Raw genomic sequence first — 24,844 nt, forward strand, 5'->3', positions numbered from 1 at the left:
ACCACCCTGCCGGTCACTGTGCCCTGCAGACTTCCTCCCACAGCCCCACCGCTCTGGCTTCCTCGCACCTGGGCGGGGGCTACAGGCACAAGTAGCCCGGCCAGGGCGGGGCCGGGTTGGGGGCGGGGCTCTGCGTCATGGGCGGACCTTGGAGATGATGTGGGCGTGGCGTGTTGTCGGGGGCGGGGTCATCCGGGAGGCTCTGGGCCTTCGGGCCGCGCCCAGCCGGGCGGGAGGCAGCGGCCGCTGTGCGCGCCAGCGGCGCGGGGATTGGCTGCGGCGGGCGGAGACGTCAGGCTCCCGGGGCCCCAGCGGCCGCCCGGCGCGGCGCGGCGCAGTCGGCTCTAGTGGTCTTGTAACGAAGAGTTGTTCCCGGCCGTGCTGTCCTCCGCCGCCGTCGCTGGGCTGCGCCGCCGCCGTCGCCAGGACGCGCCGCCGAGCCCCTCGTCGCCTCCAGCCCCGCGGCCTCCGTTCACCTCAACTTCCACACGCCCATCATGACGAAGACTGAGAAGAAATCCTTCCACCAGAGCCTGGCCGAGTGGAAGCTGTTCATCTACAACCCGACCAGCGGAGAGTTTCTGGGGCGCACCTCCAAGAGCTGGGGTGAGCGCGCGGCGGGGCGGGCGGCGCGGCGGACGGCCCCATTCATTGCCGGCGGCCCGGCGGCCCCGCTCCGAGGCCCGGCGGCCGCTTTGCCGGCGGGAGCGGGGCACACGTGCTGCCGGTTCCCGCCGCGAGCGACGCCGGAAGCGGGTCCCGCCGGCCGGGCCGGGCCTCCTTTGTGGGGCGCGCGCCCTGGAGGCGCGGGCCGCGCCGACTGGGGAAGCCGGACCTGCCCCTCGCCTGCCTAGGGAGAGGAAATTTCCACTGCCCGCTATCTTGTGACTCGGCGGCGCTGCCACCCGGACGGCCGGGATAGTACGGGCGAGCGCCGGGCGTGTGTGGGTTGCAGGGACGTGTGACGGGGAGTTAATCACTGGGGCACATTGTCCGCGAAAATGCACTTGAATTCCGACTGAGAAAGGCCGGCTCGGAGAGGGCTTCCTCCTCCTCCTCCTTCTCGGAGATCACAGCACTTTTCTGCCTTGCAGATTTTGCTCTGGGGAAAGACAGACAGTTCTATTAAACATCCCCTTCTCCTATGCCTTCAAAACATCTGAGTGGTGGTTGAATATTAGCAGCTTTTCTCTTCGCGAACTCATTGTTTTAAAAAGAAATAGTGAATCCGAGTTAATCCGTCTTCTGTTTTTTTGTTTTTTAAGGTGAGGGTTCAAGAAATGATAGTGAAGGTGGACAAGTCCATTCCATTTATTGCCTTTATATTTAAACAATTTTACCTTTTTGAAACCCTTTTGTTAGTGAATAAAGACAGATTTCTTTTTTCATTCTGAGTAAGAATAGATTTTTAGAGCTGAGTGCCGTTGGGGCATGGCATTTTTTTAAGAGAAGCATGAAGACCATAAATGAGCCATGGCTCACAAAATAACTTGCTCACTGAAGTGAGCTCCTGCAGGGTGCAAGGCTCCTTGACGCTCTGTCACAAGCTGAAAGGGGCCATGGAAGGTTTGGGGGGTTTTGTTTTGTTTTTTTAATTCCAACCTCTACTTCAGAAAGGTTGTGATTCTGTGTAAAATTATATATTCCATGGGGCCAAGAAAAGAGCCCAGTCTCCTTTAATCCTAGTCCAGTGGTTGTATTATCTTACAGATGCCTTGCCTAACTGCCCAGTAATCATGTACAATTTTTATTTAAATTGCTGTCTTTTTCTTGGGAGCCCGCTATGTGCCAAAGAAATAAATCTTCCACCATGGTTAAAGGGAGAAGAATGATGATAATTGCTTGTTTCCAGAGAGCTCTTTGAACTGAAGAGATTTTTGGGTGGTGGAGAGAGATTCATTTTTGTAAGCTGCCTTTTGCCTTTCTCTCTGTCTTCTCATTTCTAGAGCTTTGTATCTTTACTTCACTCGGTAGTGAAGATCTTCTGCAGGATCGCACTTTGTCTGGACTGACCTCTGACTAATTGTTGGTGACCCTCTTGTCTCAGTCACTTACATAAGTGGACCATCATGGCAGCTCAAGACGGTGCTGTTTTAATCTTTGTGTTGGGATATAGATTTCCTTGGTAATATGCATTTAAATAGATAACCTGTACAAAGTGGGAATAAGGATAAAGTTGGGGTTAGCTTAGGAAGAATTAAGCAAGACCTCTTTATAGAATCCTTGTGCTCAAATAGTAAATTTTGAGTTCATTGTAGTAATCATAAGCCAGTGCAGAAGATCCCACTCATCACAAGGACATTTTCTTACGAATGTGTGTGAGAGGAAGACAAGACTAAATCCACAGCCTTGAAGGCTGTGTCTGTAGACATGTTGGGTCTGCCATGGAGAGGGCCACCCACACGCAGACTCAGCATCGGTTTGGACATCATTGTCTTTATGCAATTTGTATAATGTTTCTTTTTTTAAGCTAAAAGAAATCATAGCTGTGTAAGTATGTTATAAACACCATCCCATGCTAATAAAAGGTCTGTATCCCCATTATTATTAATAGTTTACTTGACTAGTGTCCTGCTACATAAATATCCTGTTTTTCCCTTCATTATTGTATATACTGGTCCTTCCTTTACCCCCTCTTCCTGTGATACACATTTTTCCAAATTTATTTCCTTGGGATCTGTTTGCACTGGTAAGATATCTAAGCTGCATACAGACCTTTTAAAGTTGAAAGCATGTTGTCATAGTGCCTTCCTGGAGATTTCTCAGTATATTCCCACAGCAAGTCTGTAATGGTGTTTTACCTTCAACACTGAAGCTATACTTTGTGACTGCTTTTATATTTTCTAGTAATAGCTTTTTATCGCCCTTGGCAAAAATTCTTTATATGGGCAGATACTTATTTCTAGCTGTGCCCCCACTCCTCCATCATAAATTTAATGTAGGTGGTAGTAAAGAGTTACAACTTTTTTAACTTTGTAAAGTTGCTCAGTCTGTTTTGTATAAAGGCCTCCCAAGATTCTATAAAGATGTCCACATTTTCTGGTTTTATTATACTTAGGTCTGCAGTATGTTCCATCTTGATCCGAGGTGCTTCCCTTTAAATGCACTAAATACTTTAAATCTTGTATTTAAAATGTAGTTTTGCTGTAAACATTTTAGAAAATGGAAATTCTGCCTGTTGCATCACATTACTGTATTGAAAACAGCTGTCTGAAGCTCTCGAGCTGCTGCCATGTCGTTTGTTTTGATAGTATAGCACAGTGGGTCACAGTCTCAGAATGCTATGCGCACCTCATTTGGTTTCTCTAACAGTCCTGTTAAGCAGAGGCAGTTGGCAATGGAAGCAGACTAGAGTTGGTTTCTCAAGATGAACAGTAAACAGAACACCAGAAATAAGTAGTTGCCATTTCTGACAAGTCAACAGAAATTTTAGTGCCTGATGGCTGTTTTTGCAAACATTAAGTGCATTAAATACAACTAGAGCCAATGTAGTGAGGTTTGGATATCATCAGTTACTAAGGTAGGCAGTGTGCCATGTGTTGCAGTTAGATTTTATTGGTTGTTTTGAGTCCAGCTGGTTTCAAACTCAAGCTCTCCCACCTCTGCTTCCTGAGTGCTGAGATTATAGGCATTCTCTACTACTGTTAGCTTACAATTAACATTTAAATGATGGAGTATAATAGCAAAAAATGCAAGGAAGAGTATTCTTATTTATTCTGTATTTTGTGTGTATAGATACACTATCAAAAAAATAGATTTTCATCAGGTATCAAATACTGCGATGTAAGATACATTTCCAGCAGGGACTGTACACAAGATGTAGGTGAGAAAAGTCACTGGGTGAGTTAGTGAGGTGACAGAGTCCTGGTGAGAAGTTCTGTTTTTGTAATTTATGCCACAGTATGGTATCATTGAAGATAAACACTTGGGGAAACTTTGGAGATCATTATCTAGGTTATCCATTGATAGATGTCATAGATTAATATTAATGTACAATTTGAGATTCTGATTTCTAAGCATAACTTGTAGTCCATTACTAATAGTTGACTACATCTTGTTCTTGTGCTTTTTCTTTCATTGTAGTCCATGGAGTGCCAGTTTGACAGTCACTTGCTTCCATTCTGGGTCATGTCTTAGCAAAATGCTCTTTCCAGGAGAATTGTTTCTGTTTCATGGTAGTTGTCTAGGTGAAGAGGAGGAGAAGGCAAATACCGTGTTTATCATTCCAGTGTTATGTTGCTTTATAAGATGGTGGTTTTGTCCAGTAAGTAGGACATTTGTGAAACTGTACAAATATGAGTGCTTTTGAAAAAGTTTCAGACTTGCCTTACCTTATGTGCAGGTTATAAATGTAGGACAGTGGGGGAGGTGTGGTCCCAGAGCAGGGCATGTCATCCAGCAGGAATAAGACATAACTCTTAAACTGTCCAGGAAGTAGACCTGTAGTTGATGGGAGGGAAAGACATCATAGGAACCATTGTAATAGTCGACTGTATGTGTTTTAATATTGTTAAAGAACCTTACTCTCAAAATGGTTTGTTAGCTTTTTCTTTTTCCCTTTACCCCAGGGCTGATTTCTGGAATTTTTACCGGAATTAAAGTTGTACTTTTATTTATTTGTCTCTTTTTTTCTTTCATTTTATCTTATGTTTAAGCTGTTTATAGGTCAGCGTGGCAACCCACACCTGCAAGTCCATTACTTGGGGATGCAATGCAGAGGCAGGAGGATTACTATAAGTTTCAGACCTGCCTAGTTTACATATTGAGTTCATGGACAGTCAGAGCTACATAGTGAGACCCTGACTCAGTAAAACAAAGACTTAAAGGCCTGCCTACCAACAGTAACGATTTTGCCATGGTTTATCATTACACTTGGTAAAGGATTAGTTAAACGCTGAGTGTATCAAAGAAAAACATTACTCTTTTTGTTTGTTTGTTTTCCGAGACAGGGTTTTTCTGTGTAGCCCTGGTTGTCCTGGAGCTCACTCTGTAGACCAGGCTGGCCTCAATCTCAGAAATCCCCCTGCCTCTGCCTCCCAAGTGCTGGGATTAAAGGCTTGCGCCACCACCACCTGGCAACATTGCTTTTTTTTACATTTGATGTTTTTAAAATTTTAGATTATGTGTATTTTGCATATATATATGTCTGTGACCCTGTGTGTGTGCTTAGTGTCCTATGTGTACATTCTAAAGCCTGTAATAGCTAACTAGAGTTAGATAGCTGATTTTCTCATATCCATATTTAAGGAGAATGATTTAGTTTGTCTTTTCAAAGCTTAGTATATTTTAATTTATTAAGTATTCTCATCTATCACCTTTTATTTTCCTTATTTTTTAAATTATACGTGTGTCTGTATGCGCTTAGTATATTTTAATTTATTAAGTATTCTCATCTATCACCTTTTATTTTCCTTATTTTTTAAATTATACGTGTGTCTGTGTGCGCGCAGGAATAAGACAACTTGTTAGTGTTGATTCTCTCCTACCATTGTGGGTCTCAGGGATGAAACTCAGGTCATCAAGCTTGGCAGCATGTGCTTTTTACATGCAGAGGATCCCCTGGAGCTGGAGTCAGATGGTTGTGAACTTAATGTTCTGAAGGTTGAATGTTTAGATGTCCCATGGTATAATTGTACTACCAGTGTTTGGACATTTTTCTCTCTTATTTCTACTGTACTGATGGGTTTTTATAGAACTTCAGTGTGTGCTTTTTTTTTTTTTTTAAACAATAAACAACAATAAAACAACCTTAGAGCTGAGGGTATAGCCTGAGCCCTGGACCCAGCTATGGGTTATCTCTAACACTGGGGTAAGAGGGAACTCTTAAAATTTTACTTAACTCTTTGCTGTTTTTGAGGCAAGGACTCCTATAGCTCAAGCTAGTCTCAAACCTTGATCTATCTATACTTCCCAAATGCCAGGACTATAGACATAAAGCACCACTTCACTCTCTCGAAGGGAAGCCTAGCTAAGTTTGTGCCTTGTTTTGAGTTGTGTGTCTGATCAAAGGAATAGAAACAGGGTTATTACCCTGGGCTCCTGCTGCTTCTTGGCTTCTGCTGACATCTTAAGACTCTTCCACCCCAGGTTATCTACCTGGGGCTATTTAATGGAGCTTTGTTTAAAGGTGGGAGCCTTCTCTAGCTTCCATGTGCTTATTTAAACTTTTAAAGTTACCTATCAGTGAAGCTGATTTATCACTAGCTCTTAATGTATTACTCTGTCCTCAGTTTTGAGGAGTTAAGCAAACTCTGTGTACCTCCAATTTTTAATTTTTCGAATAATTCTAGTTTCAAACTTCTGTAGGTAGAATGCTTGCCTGGTATTTTTATTAGTATATCTGGGTTAATGTTCATTGCTTAGGGAGGGGGGGAAACAACAAAAAGCCAGCAACAAAACCAACTATGGTGCATGTCCAGAAAGAGCCAAGCACTTACCTGTAGTTATTGTGATCTAAATCACAATACTTACTTACTGTAAGAAGTCTGGCAGCTTCTTACTGTGATCCTTATTGCTACCGATCATCTCCTAGCTGCAGCCTCACTTTGCCACCATCACCCACCACCACCTCAGGAAGCTCTAGGTAGCTCGGCGTTCCAGACTTCTCTATTGGGGCTGTTTCAAGCCTTATAGCCTGTGATTTTTACCGTATTCCCTTCCCATCACAACATCCCATATTGTAGCCAGTGTGGTGTATCTGATGCTCTTGGTCTGGAATGGCCAGCTTATTCCTTTCCCCATGCTGTTCATTCTCTGCATATTCATTCTCCTTTATTTATAACATTTCTTTTGTGTGTCAAATCTGCCATAAGCCTGATGTACTACTCTGATCAGTGAAAATACCATTTATTTCTAACAATTTCTAAACCTGTTTTTACACCTGCATATATATCCATATAGCATCTAGTGTGTTGTCAGCACTTACTTTTTTTTGTGCAAAGTTTCAGCTTAGGATTTATTTAGTCCTTGAAGTAAAATTGAGAATATTGAGTTATTTGTTTTAGCTCTATACTGAACATTTTGTGGCATTCATTGTACTAGAAGGCATAATTCAGTCTGCTAGATTACTGTGTTGTGTGCCACTAAATTCTGCACTGATATTTGAGGTTTCCAGCTTCATAATAAAGATGAACCAGTGCACATGTATGTTATTTGATGCCTTTGAGATGTTCCCTAAGATGATCAGACTAGGACAGAATACAGATGTGAATTTCAGTGTCTAAACTTAGATTTCTCTTTGAAAAGCCTCTTGGCCTTAGTTTCCCCTATAAAGGGAAAAGGTATGTAATTTCAGATGTCACTTAGGAAATGTCTAAATGCATTCACCTAGAAAGCAGCAACCCTTGAAGGACCAGGTGAGTAGTGTAGGCTTTGTAGCTTAATTGTCGCTTCAAGTATGTGAGCTTCTCAGTTTTTTATTTACAAAAATGAGTTTCAGCTGTTGACACTAGACATTAAAGTCAGTAGTCATTGTATAGACTTGAGAAATATTGAAGTGGACCAGGCTCAGCAGTGTCCACCTGTAAATGGAGCAGCTGGGAGGTGGAAGCAGGAGAGTGAGAAGAATCAGAAGTTTAAGACCATCCTTTGTTGCACGGTGGAGTTTGAAGCTAACCTGGGCAGCACGAGACTAAACCCTCGATCACCAAAAGAAGTCAAGGAAGGAAAGGAAAAAAAAATCTTGAACTGGTCTGAATGGTATGCAGACTCTGTTTCCTATTCTCATGTAACAGAAATAGCAAAATTGTTTGCAGTTTTGCAAACACAGTTATCCATCAGTAGATCTGTTGCTCCCATCAGCTTCTCTGGGCAATCACTATAGGCTGTGTTAGTGCTTTTAAACATGTGATACTTGGTGTATCTATTTTGGGTAGAAGTCAGGCAGCTTCTTATAACAGCAGTTCTCTTTTGTGTTTACCCAAGAGAAATGAAAACATGTCCACAAAAACACTTGTAGAAGAATGTGCATAGTGGATGCTGTTCATAGCTCTAAACTGGAAGCGGCCCAGGTGTCCATCCGTAGGAGAATAGACAAACAAGTGTCTGCACAGTGGAATACGACTCAGCTGTAAGAAGAAATGTGCTAAGGGCATAGAAAGCATGGGTGTTCCAGAGTGTGGTGCCACATGCCTTTGACCCCAGCAGTTGGCAGTTTGAAGCTACCCTGGTGGTATACATAGGGACTTCCAGGCCAACCATAGCTGCACTGTGAGAACTTTTTAATTAAACAAAAACATGAATGTCTTTAACTCCAGCAGGCAGGAGGCAGAGGCAGGTAGATCTCTATGTGTTTAAGGCCGATGGAGTTCTAGGATGGCCAAGGCTACACATAGAACCCTTGTCTCAAAAAAACAAAAAAAAACAAAAAAACAAAAAAAAACCCAACCAGAATAAAACTCATAATTTGATTGGAAAAGAAAGCTTAAGCTGAAGCTTTCTTTTGATTTTATTTGTATGTTGTAGAAATGTCCAGAATGCATCTAGAACAGTGGCCATAGAGGTCTACTGGGAAGGCTGTCTTCAATAGGACTTGGGATCATATTGATGAATGATATTTGTCAAATGTGATGATCTTATGTATTTTCTTAAATGTAAACTCTGTCCTCAACTTTAGCTAGGTAGGATGCTGAATTGTCTGAGGGAGGAAGGACATTGCCACCTGCTAGTTGAACTGCATTCAGGAACCAGACACAGGAAGGAACAATGGTAATATAGTCTCTGAGTTTCTGGGTGTTTTGTTTTGTTTGTTTGTTTGTTTGTTTGTTTTGGTTTTTGAGTCAGGGTTTCTCAGTGTAGTCCTGGTTGTCCTGGAACTCACTCTGTAGACCAGGCTGGCCTCAAACTCAGAAATCGCCTGTCTCTGCCTCCCAAGTGCTAGGATTAAAGGTGTGGGCCACCACTGCCCGGCTGGGTGTTCTTACTTAAATTTCATTCGGCTTGTTTGCATTTGTAAATAATGCTGATTGAAATAACATCACCAGCTTTTTAAAGAAATTTCAGTTTTCCCATCAGCTCTTTATTTTCTAATTTTATATGAAGAGATAGAATTGGGGTTTTGCTTGTTTTTTCCTTCTTTACTATGTCTTGCCTGTGTTTCAATGCCAGTGTATGTAAATTTGGTTAAATCCTTTGAATACAATTTCATAGTGTAGAGATTTATAGATTGCTTTTTCTACGTTTTATGTAGTATCTGTGTTCTGCATGTGAAGGTTAGAGGATTCCTTTGTTGAACTGGTTCTGAGGATTGAACTCAGTAAGAATTGCTTAAGTGTTTAACCCACTGAACTCTTGCCAGTCTCAGCTTGGTTTTGTGAGCCAGTCTCTCACTGACTTGGGGCTCAACAAGTAGATATGATGACCAGACGTTGAGCTCCTGGCTGTCCCTCTGCAGAGCTGGAATGTCAGACTCCATAGCTCCAGTGACAGCCTTTATGTGTGTGCTGTATGCATGTGAGTGTAGAGTGTGCACTCCCATGAGTCTGAGTGCATTTGGAGCAGAATGCTGGGTGTCTTTCTTTGTTACTCAGCTCCTTACTGTCTTGAGATGGTGTCTGCAATGAATGAGAAGCTTGTGTTTTGGCGCCTGGCCAGCTGGTCGGCTGGCCAGTGAGCTCTGGGTGTCTGCTTATCTCTGCCTCTAATGCTGGGATCAAAGGCAGGAACAACACCCAGCAAGCTGGAGGTTTGAACAGCTTAACTGATTGAGCTGTCTCTTTACTTATTTTGTTTACTTTTTACTTGTTTACTATCTTGTTATTTATGTACATTTGTTTTTTTAGCTATTTGCCCTTTTCTTTTTTTAATATTTAAATTCTATTTTTCAGATGAGTGTGTGTGTGTTTTCATTCGTTGATTATTGGAAATTAAATTCAGAGTTTTGTGCATTCTAGGTAAGAGCTGTACTACTGAAATCTATCCCCACTGTTCTGAGACAGGGTCTCACTATGTATCCCTGGCTAGTCTGGAACTGGCTATGCAGACCAGGCTGGCTCCAAACTCAGTTTGCCTGTTTCTGCCTGCCAGCTGCCGTGCCCACTTGCATACATTTGTACATCATGTGGGTTCAGTGCTTAGAGCTGCTGCTTTCTCTTCAGTTTCTCTTTCTAGTGTATTGGAGACAAGGTTTCATATATAGACCATGCTTTACTCCTGTGTTTCTACCTTAAGTCTGTTTGTTTGTTTGTTTTGTGGTTTTTGTTTTTTCGAGACAGGGTTTCTCTGTGTAGCCCTGGCTGTCCTGGAACTCACTCTGTAGACTAGGCTGGCCTCGAACTCAGAAATCCGCCTGCCTCTGCCTCCCAAGTGCTGGGATTACAGGCGTGTACCACCACCGCCCGGCCCTCTACCTTAATTCTTAACTAATAACGTTTATTTTATTTTTTAACCTAAGTGTAATCTTGTACCCCAGGCCGTCTAGAACTGAAAATAGCCTAGGATGACTTTGAATTATCATTCTCCTGCCTTTACCTCCAGAGGTAGATTACAGACTTTTGCTGCTACACCTGGTTTCATGATGTGCTAGGAACTGAGCCTGGGCTTCATGCCTGGTAGGCAGGCACTCTACAAATTAAGTTGTATTACGTTCCCAGTAGACTTTACTCTTCCACTAACTAGAAACCTGACATTTGTTCATTTTAACTTTTTTTAGTCAGTACATTTTTAAGGTTTTTTTAAATTTTTTTTAAAGATTTATTTATTTCATTTATATGAGTACATTGTAGCTGTCTTCAGACACACTAGAAGAGGGCATCAGATTCTACTGTAGATGATTGTGAGCCACCATGTTGTTGCTGGGAATTGAACTCAGGACCTCTGGAAAAGCAGTCAGTGCTCTTAACCACTGAGCCATCTCTCCAGCCCTTTTAAATCATTTCTAATGTGTGTGGGGTAGGGACATACATAAGTGCAGGTGTCAGGGAAGATCACAGGTACCAGATTCTCCTGGATCTGGAGTTGCAAGTGGTTGTGACTTACGGTTGTGGGTGCTGGGAATTGAACCTGGGCTATCTGGGAGCCATCTCTCCAGCTCCAGTGAATACATTTAGACTATAGATTTTACTTTGGCTTGTGATTTGACTACATAGTTTTGATTTTCTATTATTTCAGTATTTTACAATTTTTGTTCGTTTTTGTTTGTTTGTTTTTTACATTTATTTACTTTGTGGGAAAGCGCACATGTACCATAATATACTTATGGAAGTGAGAGGAGTTGATTTCCTTCTTCTACTACTATATAGGTTTTTGGGGTTGATCTTAGGCCATCAGGCTTGATGGGAGGTGCCTTTCCCTGCTGGCCTACCCTGCCAGCCCTCTTGTGTTTTGTTTAATGATACTGGTATTGAACTTAGGGCACGCTAAGCATGTGCTTTGCCGTAGAGCTATACCCACAGCCCAGCTTTTCAAAAAAATGTGCTTTAGCCTAATGGTTATTTCAAGAAACCATTTTCTAAACTTTTATTGGTAGTATATAAATTCAGTTTAGATGAAAGGTTTTTGCTTGTTTTGTTATATTTTATTTTTTTTCTTTTGAAACAAGATCATATGTAGCCTTGGGTAGCCTCAAACTTTGTAGCCAAGGATAACCTTGTCTTCTGCCACAGCTGGGTAAGTACTGGGATTACAGACTCTTGTGCTACCATGCCTTTGGTTTTTTGGTTTGGTTTGGTTTGGTTTGGGGTTTCAGTTTTTCCAGAGTTCTCTGTAATACCCCAACTGTCCTGGAACTCACTCAGTAGTCCAGGCTCACAAAACCACCTATCATGTGCGACCATGCCTGCCTGCCTGGTACTTAACTTTGTTTTTTAATTAGAATAGCTTTCTTTGGGGTAGAAGAGATGCCAGAGTTGAACCCAGGACCTCACACCTGCTGAGCTGAAGCTACACTCTCTAGGCCCTCCACCCCCCACCCCTCTTAATTCATGGTTCATTTAAGGGTAAATGCTCAGGTTCAATGAGTGGTTTTCTGATGACTGACTACAAAGTTCTGTGTGTCTTGGGCAACCTGGTTGTGTTTGAACAATACTTGCTGTCCTTACTATCACTCAGTTCTGGAGACCAGGTACATTAAAATCTTTATTCATGGTTGTGGGGGTTAGGTGTATATATATGCCTATACATACATATATGCCTATACAGACAGATAGGCAGGCAGACAGACAGACAGACAGCAAGAAGAACCCACAAGGTCATGGAGGTTCCTAGCTGTAATGCTGTATCTCTTCTGAATCAGGGTTTCATGTAACCCAACATTCACTTGGCCCTAAGGTCTGTCCCCAGCACTGCAAATCAATAAATCAAAATGCTAAACAGGACCAAAGGTATGCTCAGCCCTAGAGTGCTTACCCATACCACAGGGTCCTTGGTTGGATCCTGAAATGGGGGCAGGAGGGGGGGGGGGGGCGCGCGCGAGGCACTCTACTAAGTATAGAAGTATGTATGACCCAGCAGTTCGACTTAGAGACCTGGAGAAATGAAACAGTGATACCCATCACAGCATGCGGGAATACTCTAACATAGTTTGTAGTGGTAGTTCAAGGGTCAGTGAAATGTACATCAGTACAATAGAATAGCCCCCAAAACGACTGAAATGCTCATACATGTTTAGATGTAGATGAGCCTAAAGTCATTTGTGTGGTAAGTTTATATAAGAATTTTTGCAGTAGATTAGTGATTGGAGGGGCCTGGGATGGTAGAGGAGAAAGAAAAGTGAGTATGGAGGGAGCGGGATATAGATCTTGTTGAAAATATTCTAAAATGTCTTAGAGATGCATAAATTTGGACATACTAGAAACAGTTAAACTACATAGTATATTTGGATATAAATGGTAAACCATATCCTGATAGCATTTTTGTTTTAGTTTTAGATTTTTTTCATTTTTCCTTTGTTGTTGTTGTTTAAAGTTTAATAGCTTGCACAAACCTCACAAATCAGTGGGTCAGCATTCTAGTAGCTGCATTACAATAAAGTAAACAAGTGAGGGGAGAAGGTTGGAGGATGGGATAATGTTATGTGTACATGTAAGAAACTCAGACTAAAAGATTAAAAATTCAGATATACTAAACCTTTTAAACTTAGTGTGATCCTTATAATTACTTAAAAAAAAAAGAATTAGTATACTTGCCTCTGCCTTAAAAAGTTTAAAACTATAAACAATGATTACCAAGTAAAACTTTCTGGTCCCAGAATCATGTGAGGAGAGCTTTCATGTCAGGTTCCTGTGGGTAACTAGAACATTTACACAGTGATGAATCAAACCACAAGGCTCAAAATGTGCTAAGGGCGTGTGCCTAAGGGCCTGTGCCTACAGCTGCTTTTGTTTGGGTTTTGTCTTTTTGAGGCCTCCACTGCCCAGCTTACTAGATGCTGTGGCACCACAGGCAATGTGTATCCAGGTTTTGAGGAAGCTGGGGGTGTATGTTGAAGAACTTGGTTTTTATCCCAGATTTCCGGCATAAACTTTAAAACCCTGAGGTTTTCTGGGAGATAGTCTTTGCTAAGCTGATGAAGAAATTAAGTTAGGTCTCTGGCTTCAGAATGAGAGGGCTGGTTCCCTGAAAGAACACTGAAGTCTTGAGAGTATAAGGACTTGTAGTAAAGGATGTGTAAACTGAGTCCCTTGAGCAGCTTAGGATTCAGCCAAGTCTTGCTAAAAGAAGAAACCCTAGGATAAACTAATGTCTTAGTGGTCTCCAGGGAGTGGAACAGATGTCCTGGAGGCTTGCCCCTGACCCTAGGACCTGATAGAAACATTGCATTTCTCCTGGACCCTTGCCTATGTGTTTCTTTTATGACTCAAAATCCCAAATACAGCTCTCCTAGTTCTGTTGGCTTTCTAGTGAGGGAGGGAAGCTGTGGGCGAGGAGAAAAGTGCTTCCAAGACTGCAGGGCCCAGACGCCTCCTGTGGGTGCGTTCTGAAGGAGCACCTGCCGCCTGCACCCACCTAGTGGCAGGACTAAATGTTACAGTTAGAGCTGACCCTGAGTTACAGGACAGGGCTGGTTTTTGTTTCTTTGGAGATAGAGATTTATTGTTTCTTATGTTGTAGGTAACACATGAACTAGACCTCAAGTAAGTAGGCTTTTTATTTATTTAAAAGAGGATGCAATTGATTAGGTTAAACTTGAAACCTTGTTTGCTCTGAGGCCTCATTGCAGTTCCATTCCAAACATGCTTCTAGTTTGTTGTTGGCCTCTTTTTCTCTCAGGAGTTTTGTTTTTATCTTGTCAACTCTCAGCCGCTAAAGGCATCCCCTGAGTTTGAACCTGAGACTCACATGCTGGTCAAAAGGCCAGACTTCTGGAAGTTGTTCTGCTAGTCACAGATGTGCCTTGGCACATGTACACAATAGTAAATAAGAATGTAAAAACAGGGCTGGAGAGATGGCCCAGCGGTTAAGCTCACTGACTACTCTTCCAAAAGTCCTGAGTTCAAATCCCATCAACCACATGGTGGCTCACAACCATCTGTAATGAGATCTGACACCCTCTTCTGGAGTGTCCGAAGACAGCTACAGAATAGAAAAATATATATTTATATATATTTTGTGTGTGTACATATAATCTTTAAACAAACAAAAAAGAATGTAAAAACAAATCCCTTGGCTTTCTGAATATTTTTCTTTTCTGTAAAATAAATACTGATAGTTAACCTCTTTGTGGGATGTTGGGTGGGAGTGGAGATCAGAGCACTAGTGCAAGATCAGAGCAGAAAAGTAGGCAAAGCAAGACCCGTGGTCCAGCCCGCTGTCCTTGCTCTCCGGTTCCTCCTGCTTGACCTCTCTGTCTCTTCATCAGAGACAACGGAGGGGCAATTTGAAAACTGGACTTCCCAAGAAGAAAAATAAAAAATCTAGCCTGGTAGTTAAGTACTGGCCAATTATCTCTGAGACCACCCTGGGCTCAATCCCCAGCGTGACAGGAAAACAGAAAAAGCTGGAGCGTGTCAGAACCCCTTGTAGAGGGCCATATCTCTACTTGTTCATACATGATGATGAATGTAGGACCCCAGATCAGAATCAGCAGGCATTAGAAGGTGACATTTGTGGCTTTTACAGAGAATGCTGCTTAGTACTAAGGTTTACCCTTTCCCTTCTCTCTCTCTCTCTCTGGCAGGGTCCTGCTATTGTAACCTTGGTTGTCTAGATAGAACTCACTATGGAGTCCAGCTAGCCTCCATTCTGTGACTAGCTCCCTGTTCCAGTCCTCCTTGTGCTGAGATCACAGGTGTGAGTTACTATGCCTAGCTGTCATAGTTCTTCAGATTTTTTTTTCTTTTTTAAGATTTATTTATTATACGTAAGTACACCGTAGCTGTCTTCAGACACTCCAGACAAGGGCATCAATTCTCATTATGGATTGTTGTAAACCATCATGTGGGTTGCTGGGATTTGAACTCTCAACCTTCGGAAGAGCAGTTGGATCTCTTAACCGCTGAGCCATCTCTCCAGCTGGATTTTTTCTTTTAAATATGTGTGATTTGACTGCATACATGAAAGCACACCACACCCTTCCCTGGTGCCCTTCAAAGTCAGAAGAAGACATTTTATTTCCTAGAAACTGGAGTTAAGGAAGTCTGTGAGCCACCAGTGTAGGTGTTGGGACTCATATCTGGATTTTTTTAGAAGAGCAACAAGTGTTTTTTTTTTGGTTATTTTTTTGGATTTGGTTTTTTCGAGACAGAGTTTCTCTGTGTTGCCCTGGCTGTCCTGGAACTCACTCTGTAGACCAGGCTGGCCTCGAACTTAGAAATCCACCTGCTGCCTCCCAGAGTGCTGGGATTACAGGTTTGCGCCACCACTGCCCGGCTTCAACAAGTGGTTTTAACTGCTGAGCCATGTCTGCCACCCCATTTCTTCAGAATATTTAAGTCCATGCTTCTTTGGGTTGTTGGTTTTTGTTGGTGATGGTTTGATTTTTGCTTTTGAGGGGTGTTTTGCTATGTGTTCTAGGGTAGTGTAGCTTGTAGTCCTGCCTCAGTCGTTTACAAGTGTGCACCTTTATGATCAACAGTGTTCGTTTCTTCCACTGGATAATGACTTAAAATCTCTTGAAGGATTTTAAACCAATGAATGTTTATCTGTAATGTGATATAATAGTTTATTGTTCCCTGCTATGTTACATGACCAAGCAGGTAGAGTAGGGTAGCACTCTGCAAAGGTTCCACACCGTGCCTATTAACTGATTTGGATGCTCTTCGTAGAGCCCCCTGTCCTGAGGCATGAAGAGCAAGTTACAACTTACTTTTTTTTTTTTTTTTTTTTTGGAGACAGGGTTTCTCTGTGTTGCCCTGGCTGTCCTGGAACCGCACTCTGTAGACCAGGCTGGCCTCACTCAGAAATCCGCCTGCCTCTGCCTCCCGGAGTGTTGGGATTACAGGCGTGCGCCACCACCGCCTGGCAGAACCTACGTTTTTATCTTCTGCCATTTTCTTCTCCATAGAAGAGAAGGTGGTTACACTGAGAGTGTCAGGACCCTTGCTGAGTAGTCTTAGATGATATTTTTAAGAGGTTAACTTTAATTTTTAAGTGCTGGGTTTGGGTTTTGGCAAATAAGCACTACAAATAACTCATTGATTAGTACAGGGTAGGGTGGGGTATGTTTTAAGATCTGTATCCTAGGTTGGTTCTAACTACCTGAGTTACTAGCGTGAGCCACCACACCCATTTTTTGTGATGCTGGGATGGAATCCAGGGATTTGTGCATGTTAGACAAGCACTCTGCTGCCTGAGATATATCCCCAGCCTTAGTCTAAGTGAATGTTTTATTAATCTAACTCTTTATGTGAAGTTTTAACACTTATTTTTTATTGTGTAATGATTCTTTAGAAAGATTTGAATAGTTTGTTCATATTCGTAAGTCTCATGAATACTCTTTTTCCTGGAAATTTGAAAATGTGAGAACATTTTGAGATGATTTTTAAGTACTTTTCTTCCAGTGCCTTCAGTTTCATACATACTCACCAGCAAGCTTCTCTGGCAGAAGTCAGTCTTTTGGTTTTGTTAGTATGTGTACTAGAATACAGACACCCTTCAGGCTAAGCATTACTCTTAGCTCTACAGGTCATTTTACCATTTCATGCGAGCACCTAGGTCTGAACATCACTCTGCTGTCTCTTCTGGTGGCAGTGGGTTTTCTTTTCCCACTTTAGCACATGGCATATCCTGGGAGATTGGTGGTGGTGGTGGTGGTGGTGGTGGTGGTGGTGGTGGTGGTGGTGGTGGTGTTTTTTTTCTTTCTTTCTCTCTTTTTTCTTTTTCTTCAGCAGGACCGCCCGCAGTGGGTGGTGGGAAGTGATACTACCTGAAGGTGACATCTGTCTCTCTTCCTTCTGTCCTCTTCCTCTGTATCTTCTGGTAACTGGGAAAAGGGTAGGATCTAGTTCAAATTAACGTGGATTGGACTATCTTCCTTTGGAGGATTCCTGGCCTGCAGTTGAAAATTTATCTGGCTTTGGGCATAATCTGTTTTGGGATCTTGTTCTTCGATAATTAGAAGAAAGTTGTGTATCAACTTGTTGGGTGTGGGTGAATAAGTATGTTCAATTTTTTTTTTTATTACAGAAATTTATAAACCCTTTGAATTTGTGTCTGTGGGGATCCTCTTAGGAATCCCGGCCTGTCTCTATTAGGATGGGATTTAGATGGGAATAAAGTTGAAAGATGTTAACTCAGTGGAGTTGAATATTCCTTTGTATTTCCTTAGCATCCCAATCATTTATTAAAACATTTAAATACAAATAAAAGACTTCAATTATATTCTGATGTATAATTTTGAGGATAGTTATTTCTGACATTAGAACTTTGAATGTAGGTGATGAGGGAAAAAATAGGCTTATTTTTGGTGTTCCCAAAACAAATCATTGGCTTGGGATAGACCTAAGTGTTTCTTAGTTATAGGGGAGGGATTAAGTCTGGGTGTTGAAGTCTGCCTGTCACAGGTGCTTTGTGCCTGACTATGCCCTGGAGCACAATGCTTGCTTCTGCTCTTGTCCTTTTTGCATGTTTGCATGAGCCCTTCTACTTAATCAGTGCTTAAAAAATTTTATTGAATATCATCTTTATGATTTTTTTCCTTCTGTACATTTCTTGGTTATTTTTTAAGTCAACTCATCCTTTAAAATCTACATATCAAGGCTTCAGTCTCAAAAAAGCCCCAAAACCCAACAGCTTCAATGTGTATAAATTGTTTGAAATACGGGTATGTATAGTGGAGGATTTTTTTTTTTTTAAACAACTTGCTACTTAAAGAAACATTTAAGTATGTCCAGGGAGGCTTTCCTACCCAAAATCATCTTAGTTTTGAGGGTATGAAATTCTTTGTGAATGAAACACTCCTCCATGTGCTGGATATTTAAAGCTCTGACTTTGAATGGGAGAATGAGTAGTGAAAGCGTTGCTGGAAGAACAAGCTGAGAGGAGGGCTCATGGGATTGGTGTCAGCTGTCTGCCAGAACATCCCTTACTTAGGCAACTTCATGCCTCAGTGTGAGGGCGCTTGGCTGTGCATGGCAAAGCGTGGCCTCAGAGCCTTCCAGTCAACAGCTGGTTTGCTCTTTACCAAGAGTGAGTCTGTGTGTATGTCCACATCTCACTCTGTTTGTCTCTTCTGCAGGTCTGATCTTGCTCTTCTACCTAGTTTTTTATGTGTTCTTGGCTGCACTCTTCACATTCACAATGTGGGCCATGCTCCAGACTCTGAATGATGAAGTTCCGAAATATCGAGACCAGATTCCTAGTCCAGGTAATTGTGTTGAAGTTATCAATGCTTTTAAACCAATTTGGGTTACTGTTTGTCTTTACCACAGAACAGTTCTATATCACAGCAGATGAAGAAAGTCAAATGATTTGTTTCATATTTACATGATAGTTTAAAGACCTTTAAATCATTTACTGGTAAGTTTTGGGTTCTTTGACAGGAATAAGCAGAAATGAACATTGGAACCAGTCTAAAGAGTTGGAATGGTCTCACGACGTGAAGCGTGTCGGCTCTAGTTTGAGTTACACGTTAGTCTTATAAAAGAGATGCTTTGGTTTTAATTGGTTTGTATGAAAGTGGTAAAAATACTACATCATTAGAGAATAAAATTAATGTGTTCTCTGTTGTTATTAAAATGTGTTGTGCTAGAAAATACACTTTTAGCAAAAAACTCTTACCTGAAATGTTGGGTACATTTTCTACACATGATTTTACTTTCTTAAAACAATCTAAATGCCAGCTCTGCCTCAGCAGGTGACCATGGCCTTGGCCTCATGACCCTTGCAGTGCAGGCCCCTGCAGTGCTAATGAGCAAGGTCTCTCACACCGAGCTACATCCGTAGCCTGGCCTAGTCTGTTCAGCAGACTAAACATTTATTAGGAAAAGTGAAGAAAGAAGTCCAGAAAGTAAGAATGATTCCAAGGGAATGAGTACCTGGTCTTGGAGGCCTTTAGAGAGTAAAAGTAATACACAGAATTCCCCAATGTAAGCAAGTGTTCTAGAGACAGTCAGGGCGGGGAAGCGGCTGTCTGGGAAGGTTAGGATTGGGTGGCAAGGAGAATGAGCGGCCAGCAGCTGGGGAAAGTGGAGGCAGCTCTAGAGCATTTGGGCTGCGGAGGTGTCTTTCAGAGCCATGGTCAGCTATAACAGTAACTTGAGAGGTACTGTTGCCAGAATAAGCCAGCAATGCTGCTGAGCAGGGCAGACCAGGCCTTCTTCCCACAGAAGTATCCAGCTCAAACTCTTCATGCTGAGGCTAAGGAGCCCTAGCCTATATTCTGCTCCATGCCTGGATTTCTGAGCTGTATTACCAGACAACCCACGCCAACTTCCGCCACCCTTTCACAGAACCATTCTAATTGTTTCTTTTTTTTTTGTTTCTTTTGTTTATATCTAATATATTCTTTTTTGCCTTCTGTGTACACTAACTTAAAGTTCATTTTCTTGCCATCTAAGTTATACATGACTTCATTATTATCATCTGTAATTGTATAAACCATCTAAACAGTTAAATGTGTTCAAAACTAAGTCTATAAAATTGTAGTTTTACAGCATAAATAAGTAAATATATAAATGTACATATGTGTGTTACAAAGTTTTTAGCTATGAGAAATGTTTACATTAAAGTTGGAAGCCAGATTCTTTTTTATAGACAAGTATATTTGCTTTTTCTTTGCTCTGTATACATAGCTGTCAACTTCTGATATGAAATTGTTACTGATTGTAATTTTATTTGGTATCTAATCTTGGGTGTTGGAGCAATGCTTATTGAAGGAAGAATGTTTATTATAGGGTTCATAATGGAATGAAACATTTCAATTGAACACAATTGACTATCTTTTGTATGTTTACATACAGTTGTACTTTGAATGAAAAAGCGCTATCTGGTGACTCATGCTTACAGTCTTAGTATTTTCTGGTATGCTCAAGTTCTTTTTGGTTTTGTTTTGTTGCTTAATCTGTAGCAGCAAGCATTCAGAAACAACAAAACCAACCAACCAACCAAACAAAAAGCCCCAACCCCCTGAAATGATTGATAGAAACCTGAATTTAGAAAGTTCAAGTAAGAGCCAGAGATAGCTCAGTGGTAAGAGAACTCACTGTGTAAGCACGAGGACTTGCATTTAGATTCCTAGTATCCAAGTCAAAGCCAAGCAGTGCCACTCGCACCTGTAACTCCAGCGAGGAGGGTGAGGCAGGAAGGTCGCAGACTTGCTGACCAGCCAGCTTAGCAGAGAAGCCACCAGCTCCAGAGTTCAGAGGGAGGAGTGGTGGCTATAATTAGCTGAAAAAAAAAAATCCTCAAATTTAGAGGCTGTTTCTAACTTGATACTGTCTAAGAAGTCTTAAAGATTTGAGTTCTTTTAGATATCTTTCCTGTTGGATCCAAAGAGAGAGTTGATAACTGTAACATATCTGTGAACACATAGCCCTTCAGGAATAAAGGTAAGAGATGAGGATTTCTTACTGTCAATAACTCTCTCTGTCTGCTTTTAGGACTTATGGTTTTTCCCAAACCACAGACTGCCTTGGAATATACATACAGTATGTCTGAGCCACATACTTATAAAAAGTTCGTTGACGACCTGAAGAGTTTCCTAAAGCGTAAGTGTGCAGTGCTAGGGGAGGGGAGAGCGTGTACTTAACTACAGAGCCCAGCCATGCCGGGACTGCTTTAGAAGCAGCATCTTTAGAGCTTGTTTTACCCTTTTGTTCTTTCCCCTTCAAACACAGACAGCTGGGAAGATCTGCAAGTAAACTCAGTTAGTTGTAAGAATAAAGCCAAATCTGTGTCATAAAACAGTGTCTCTGAGTGTCAGCACTTTGCTTGGGGTGCTGGGAATGAAGCACGATGCCTCAAGCGCTTGGCAAGTGCACTGCCACTGCCCAGGCCAGCCCAGTTGGAATTTTTATATCCTGGATATAAGTGAGGATAGCATTTCTGAAAATTGTTGTCATTTCTGAAAGTTGGCCTATTTCAATTTTTTAATGTATTTGGCTTGTTTAAGAGTGACCGGTATGTAGTGCTTTTAATAAGCATCGTAGCCACGCTCTCCTCGGTGTGGCTGGCATAACTGTTCATAGAAATGATGCTACCAGTCCAATGAGCGCTAAAAGCTCACCTTGTCCCCTTCTCAGCCCTGTTAAAGCACAATTGTTCTCTCCATGCTAAAGCCACTGAACAAGCTTTCCCAGCACCACACTTTGTCTGTCTGTCTAGCTTGTTTTTGTTCAGATTTCATCTAATGTTCTGTGCCAGTGGCTCTTGCTGTTTGCTGATGGTTTCCTAACCACCTCAGCCTTGTTCCTCAGCATTCTTCCCTGTCTAGTTTATTATCATGAGTTTTTGTTGTGGATAGCCCTGGGCTTGTATTTTGATGATACTTCCACTCCTCAGAGGGGCTGCAGATAAGTTGCCTTGTGAATGTTCTCCTTTTCAAATAAAGGCTTGAGCCAATGGTTGGGCAGGAGGAAGGGGGAGGAGCTGAGAGTTTGGGGAAGAAGAGAATGGGGGGGGAGAGAATTGGGGGGGTAGGAGCTATGGAGGATCAACTGGACCCAGAGTCTACAGAGAGAGAAGTTCTTGGCCTGGAGAAACCGCAAGTTATATGGGATAATATAGATGGAAATAGAGTAGTGTAGTGGGAGATGGTCCAATCTTGGCTTATAGCTTGTTTTGTTACTGATTGAGTTGAGATTTCTTTTATCGGTAAATTGGGTTGGAAACAAAGTGGCAATGGTTTTCACTTCATTTTTACTTTTACGGCACTCTAAAATTCCATGTCCTTAAGTCTGCCAATCAGCCAGGCAGTGGTGGCACATGCCTTTAATCCCAGTATTTGGGAGGCAGAGGCAGGCGGATCTCTGAGTTCCAGGACAGCCAGGGCTACACAGAGAAACCCTGTCTCAAAAAAACCAAAAATCAAAAAAAAAAAATTCTGCCAATTACTTGTGGCAGAACCCTGCTCTGGATAAAACCACATAATTTCTGGACTAGGCGCCTCCTCTGATCCTTTGTAGAGTAGCCACAGGGTGATGACAGGACTGGGTGGTAGTAAACACCACCTCCCTCAGAGGGCTTGTGCTGGTGACCCATTACCCTTCTGTGATGACTGAAGACATGGTTGCTAGCCTTTGCTCAAGCCTCTGACCCCTTTCCTTCCCTGTAAGTCACCTTCATGTAACACAGTATCTTCCTTCAAAGGCCAAAAGGAAGTGGGCCATAGCCGAGCTCAGAGAGTGCTTGCCTAGTGTGCAGGCAGGCACCCGGGGCCCCACCTCCTTCTCCACTAAGTCTGGCTTGTAGCTCCTTAAAACCTCAGCACTTGGGAAGTGGAGGCAGGAGGATCAGACGTCTTCAAGATCATCTTCAGTTAAATAATAAATTCAAGGCCACCTTGGGCAACTAGAGACCCAGTCATCAGGAAGGAAGGAAGGAAGGAAGGAAGGAAGGAAGGAAGGAAGGAGGGAGGGAGGGAGGAAGGGAGGAAGGAAGGAAGGAAGGAAAAGTGAGGAGAGATAATAGACATCCTTAGCTCCTTCATTGCTAGTAAACACTCACACTTGCCACCATGGTGCTGGTCTTACTTCATGTGAGGCTAGTTGGCTCTGATCCGTCTCTGTCTCAGAAATAACCTGTGTCCACTCCCTTTATTGAATTCTTGTCAACTTAGACAAGTCTGTAATTTCTATGTTGAGAAAAATCCTCCTGATCTCTCCCACGCTGTCTTTATCTTAAATCTCTTTGCCTTACTAGTTAATGTGTTTATTAATTAAGTAATTTCAAACATTTTATGAACATATTTTCTGTGTTTCAAAAGTATAATGGTGGCTGGAGAGATGGCTCAGCGGTTAAGAGCACTGACTGTTCTTCAATTCCCAGCAACCACATGGCAGCTCACAACCATCTGTAATGGGATCTGATATCTGATGCCCTCTTCTGGTGTGTCTGAAGAGAGTTACAGTACAATATATATATATATATAAAGAATATATATATAAAATTCTTAAAAAAACAAAAAAACAACCCCAAAAACCACTGGGCAGCTAGGGCTATACAGAGAAACCCTGTCTGGGGGTAAAAAAATCAAAGTATATAATGGTAAGAGCCTGCAGTGAAGGCAGTAATTTCTTGCTGTATTCCTTTTAGCTGAGCTGTCCATCAGGGTTATAGGAGTGCAGTTGGAACAGGCACTTGTGGTGTAGCAGTGAACAAATCTGTCCTACAGAACTTCTGGTCTAGTAGTATGTTAGGAGGGAGTTGCTAAGGTGGGAAACACAGTAGAGAAAGGGTGGGGAAGGTTCTTGTTCTGGAACTCACTCTAGATTAGGCTAGCCTCAGAAATCTGTGTGCTCTTGCCACTGAGTGCTGGGATTAAAGGTGTGCAGCACCACTGCCCTGGCTGGCTGGGCTTTTTTGTTTTGTTGGGTTTTTTTGTTGTGGTTGTTTGTTTTTTTGAGACAGGGTTTCTGTAGATAGCCCTGGCTGTCCTGGAACTCACTCTGTAGACCAGGCTGGCCTCAAATTTAGAAATCCGCCTGCCTCTGCTTCTCAAGTGCTGGGGTTAAAGGCGTGCGCCACCATTGCCCAGCTAGGCTGTTGGTTTTTAGAGGGTGCTCTGAGATGTCTCAGTGAAACTAGACCCTTGAAAGATTGCGGGAGGTGGGCAGGAGCCACAGAATGTCTCAAGTCAGTGCATGAGAAGGAGAAGGGCTGCATTCACCAGGCCAGGCTCATGGAGGGAGGGCCCATCAGACCTCTCCTTTGTACCACTGAATGCCATAGTACAGCTGGCACAGAGCAGAGAGTGCATTCTGTACATTTCTCTCTCTTCTTCTTCTTCCTGGCTTCTAAACATGTTACTTCTTTGTCGTTTAACTCTATCTTTCAACCTCCCCCTGCCAGCCACACTTTACAGCTGGCATCTTACCTGGGCTGCATGGGGAGTCTGTTCTACTCTGAACATACGTGCAGTCACATGACCACTTTGACTGGTATAAAATCTTTTAGTGGATCACCATGGTGGTTTTGCAACCCATCTTAGTTCCTAACACAGTTTTTACAAAATGCACATGGTTCAGATTCTGCCCCCTTTATCCTCGCAGCACTGTAGCTCCCACATTTCCCCAGCTCTCAGGTCAGGAGAGCCCGTCATAACTGTTACTGCTGATTCCTTCGTACCCTGCAGTACTCAAGCCACACTGGTCCCTCCTAGACTGTGAGCTCCAGGGGGCAGGAGCCACACTGTGCACATTTTTGCTGTTATCTCTGAGGTTGGGCACATACAATGTCTTCTGATAGTTCTGTAGTTGTGGCTTGTGCCGGTCACTTTTGGAGGCAGGATACCTCAAAGCTCTGTTACCTAGTA

General features: G+C 42.5%; 1 protein-coding gene across 1 annotated transcript in view; it reads left to right on the plus strand.

Moving 5' to 3' along the window:
• Positions 1-326: 326 nt before the first annotated feature.
• Atp1b3 (ATPase Na+/K+ transporting subunit beta 3) overlaps positions 327-24,844 on the plus strand; it is a 32,328-nt gene continuing 7,810 nt past the window's right edge. The window contains exons 1-3 of the mRNA XM_052187606.1: positions 327-606; positions 18,611-18,739; positions 20,973-21,080. Of these exons, the coding sequence (XP_052043566.1) occupies positions 498-606; positions 18,611-18,739; positions 20,973-21,080 (346 nt within the window). The 5' untranslated portion in view covers positions 327-497. The remainder of the gene's footprint in view (positions 607-18,610; positions 18,740-20,972; positions 21,081-24,844) is intronic.

Source organism: Apodemus sylvaticus, chromosome 7 (genome assembly GCF_947179515.1).
Source record: "Apodemus sylvaticus chromosome 7, mApoSyl1.1, whole genome shotgun sequence".
Classification (NCBI taxonomy): domain Eukaryota; kingdom Metazoa; phylum Chordata; class Mammalia; order Rodentia; family Muridae; genus Apodemus; species Apodemus sylvaticus.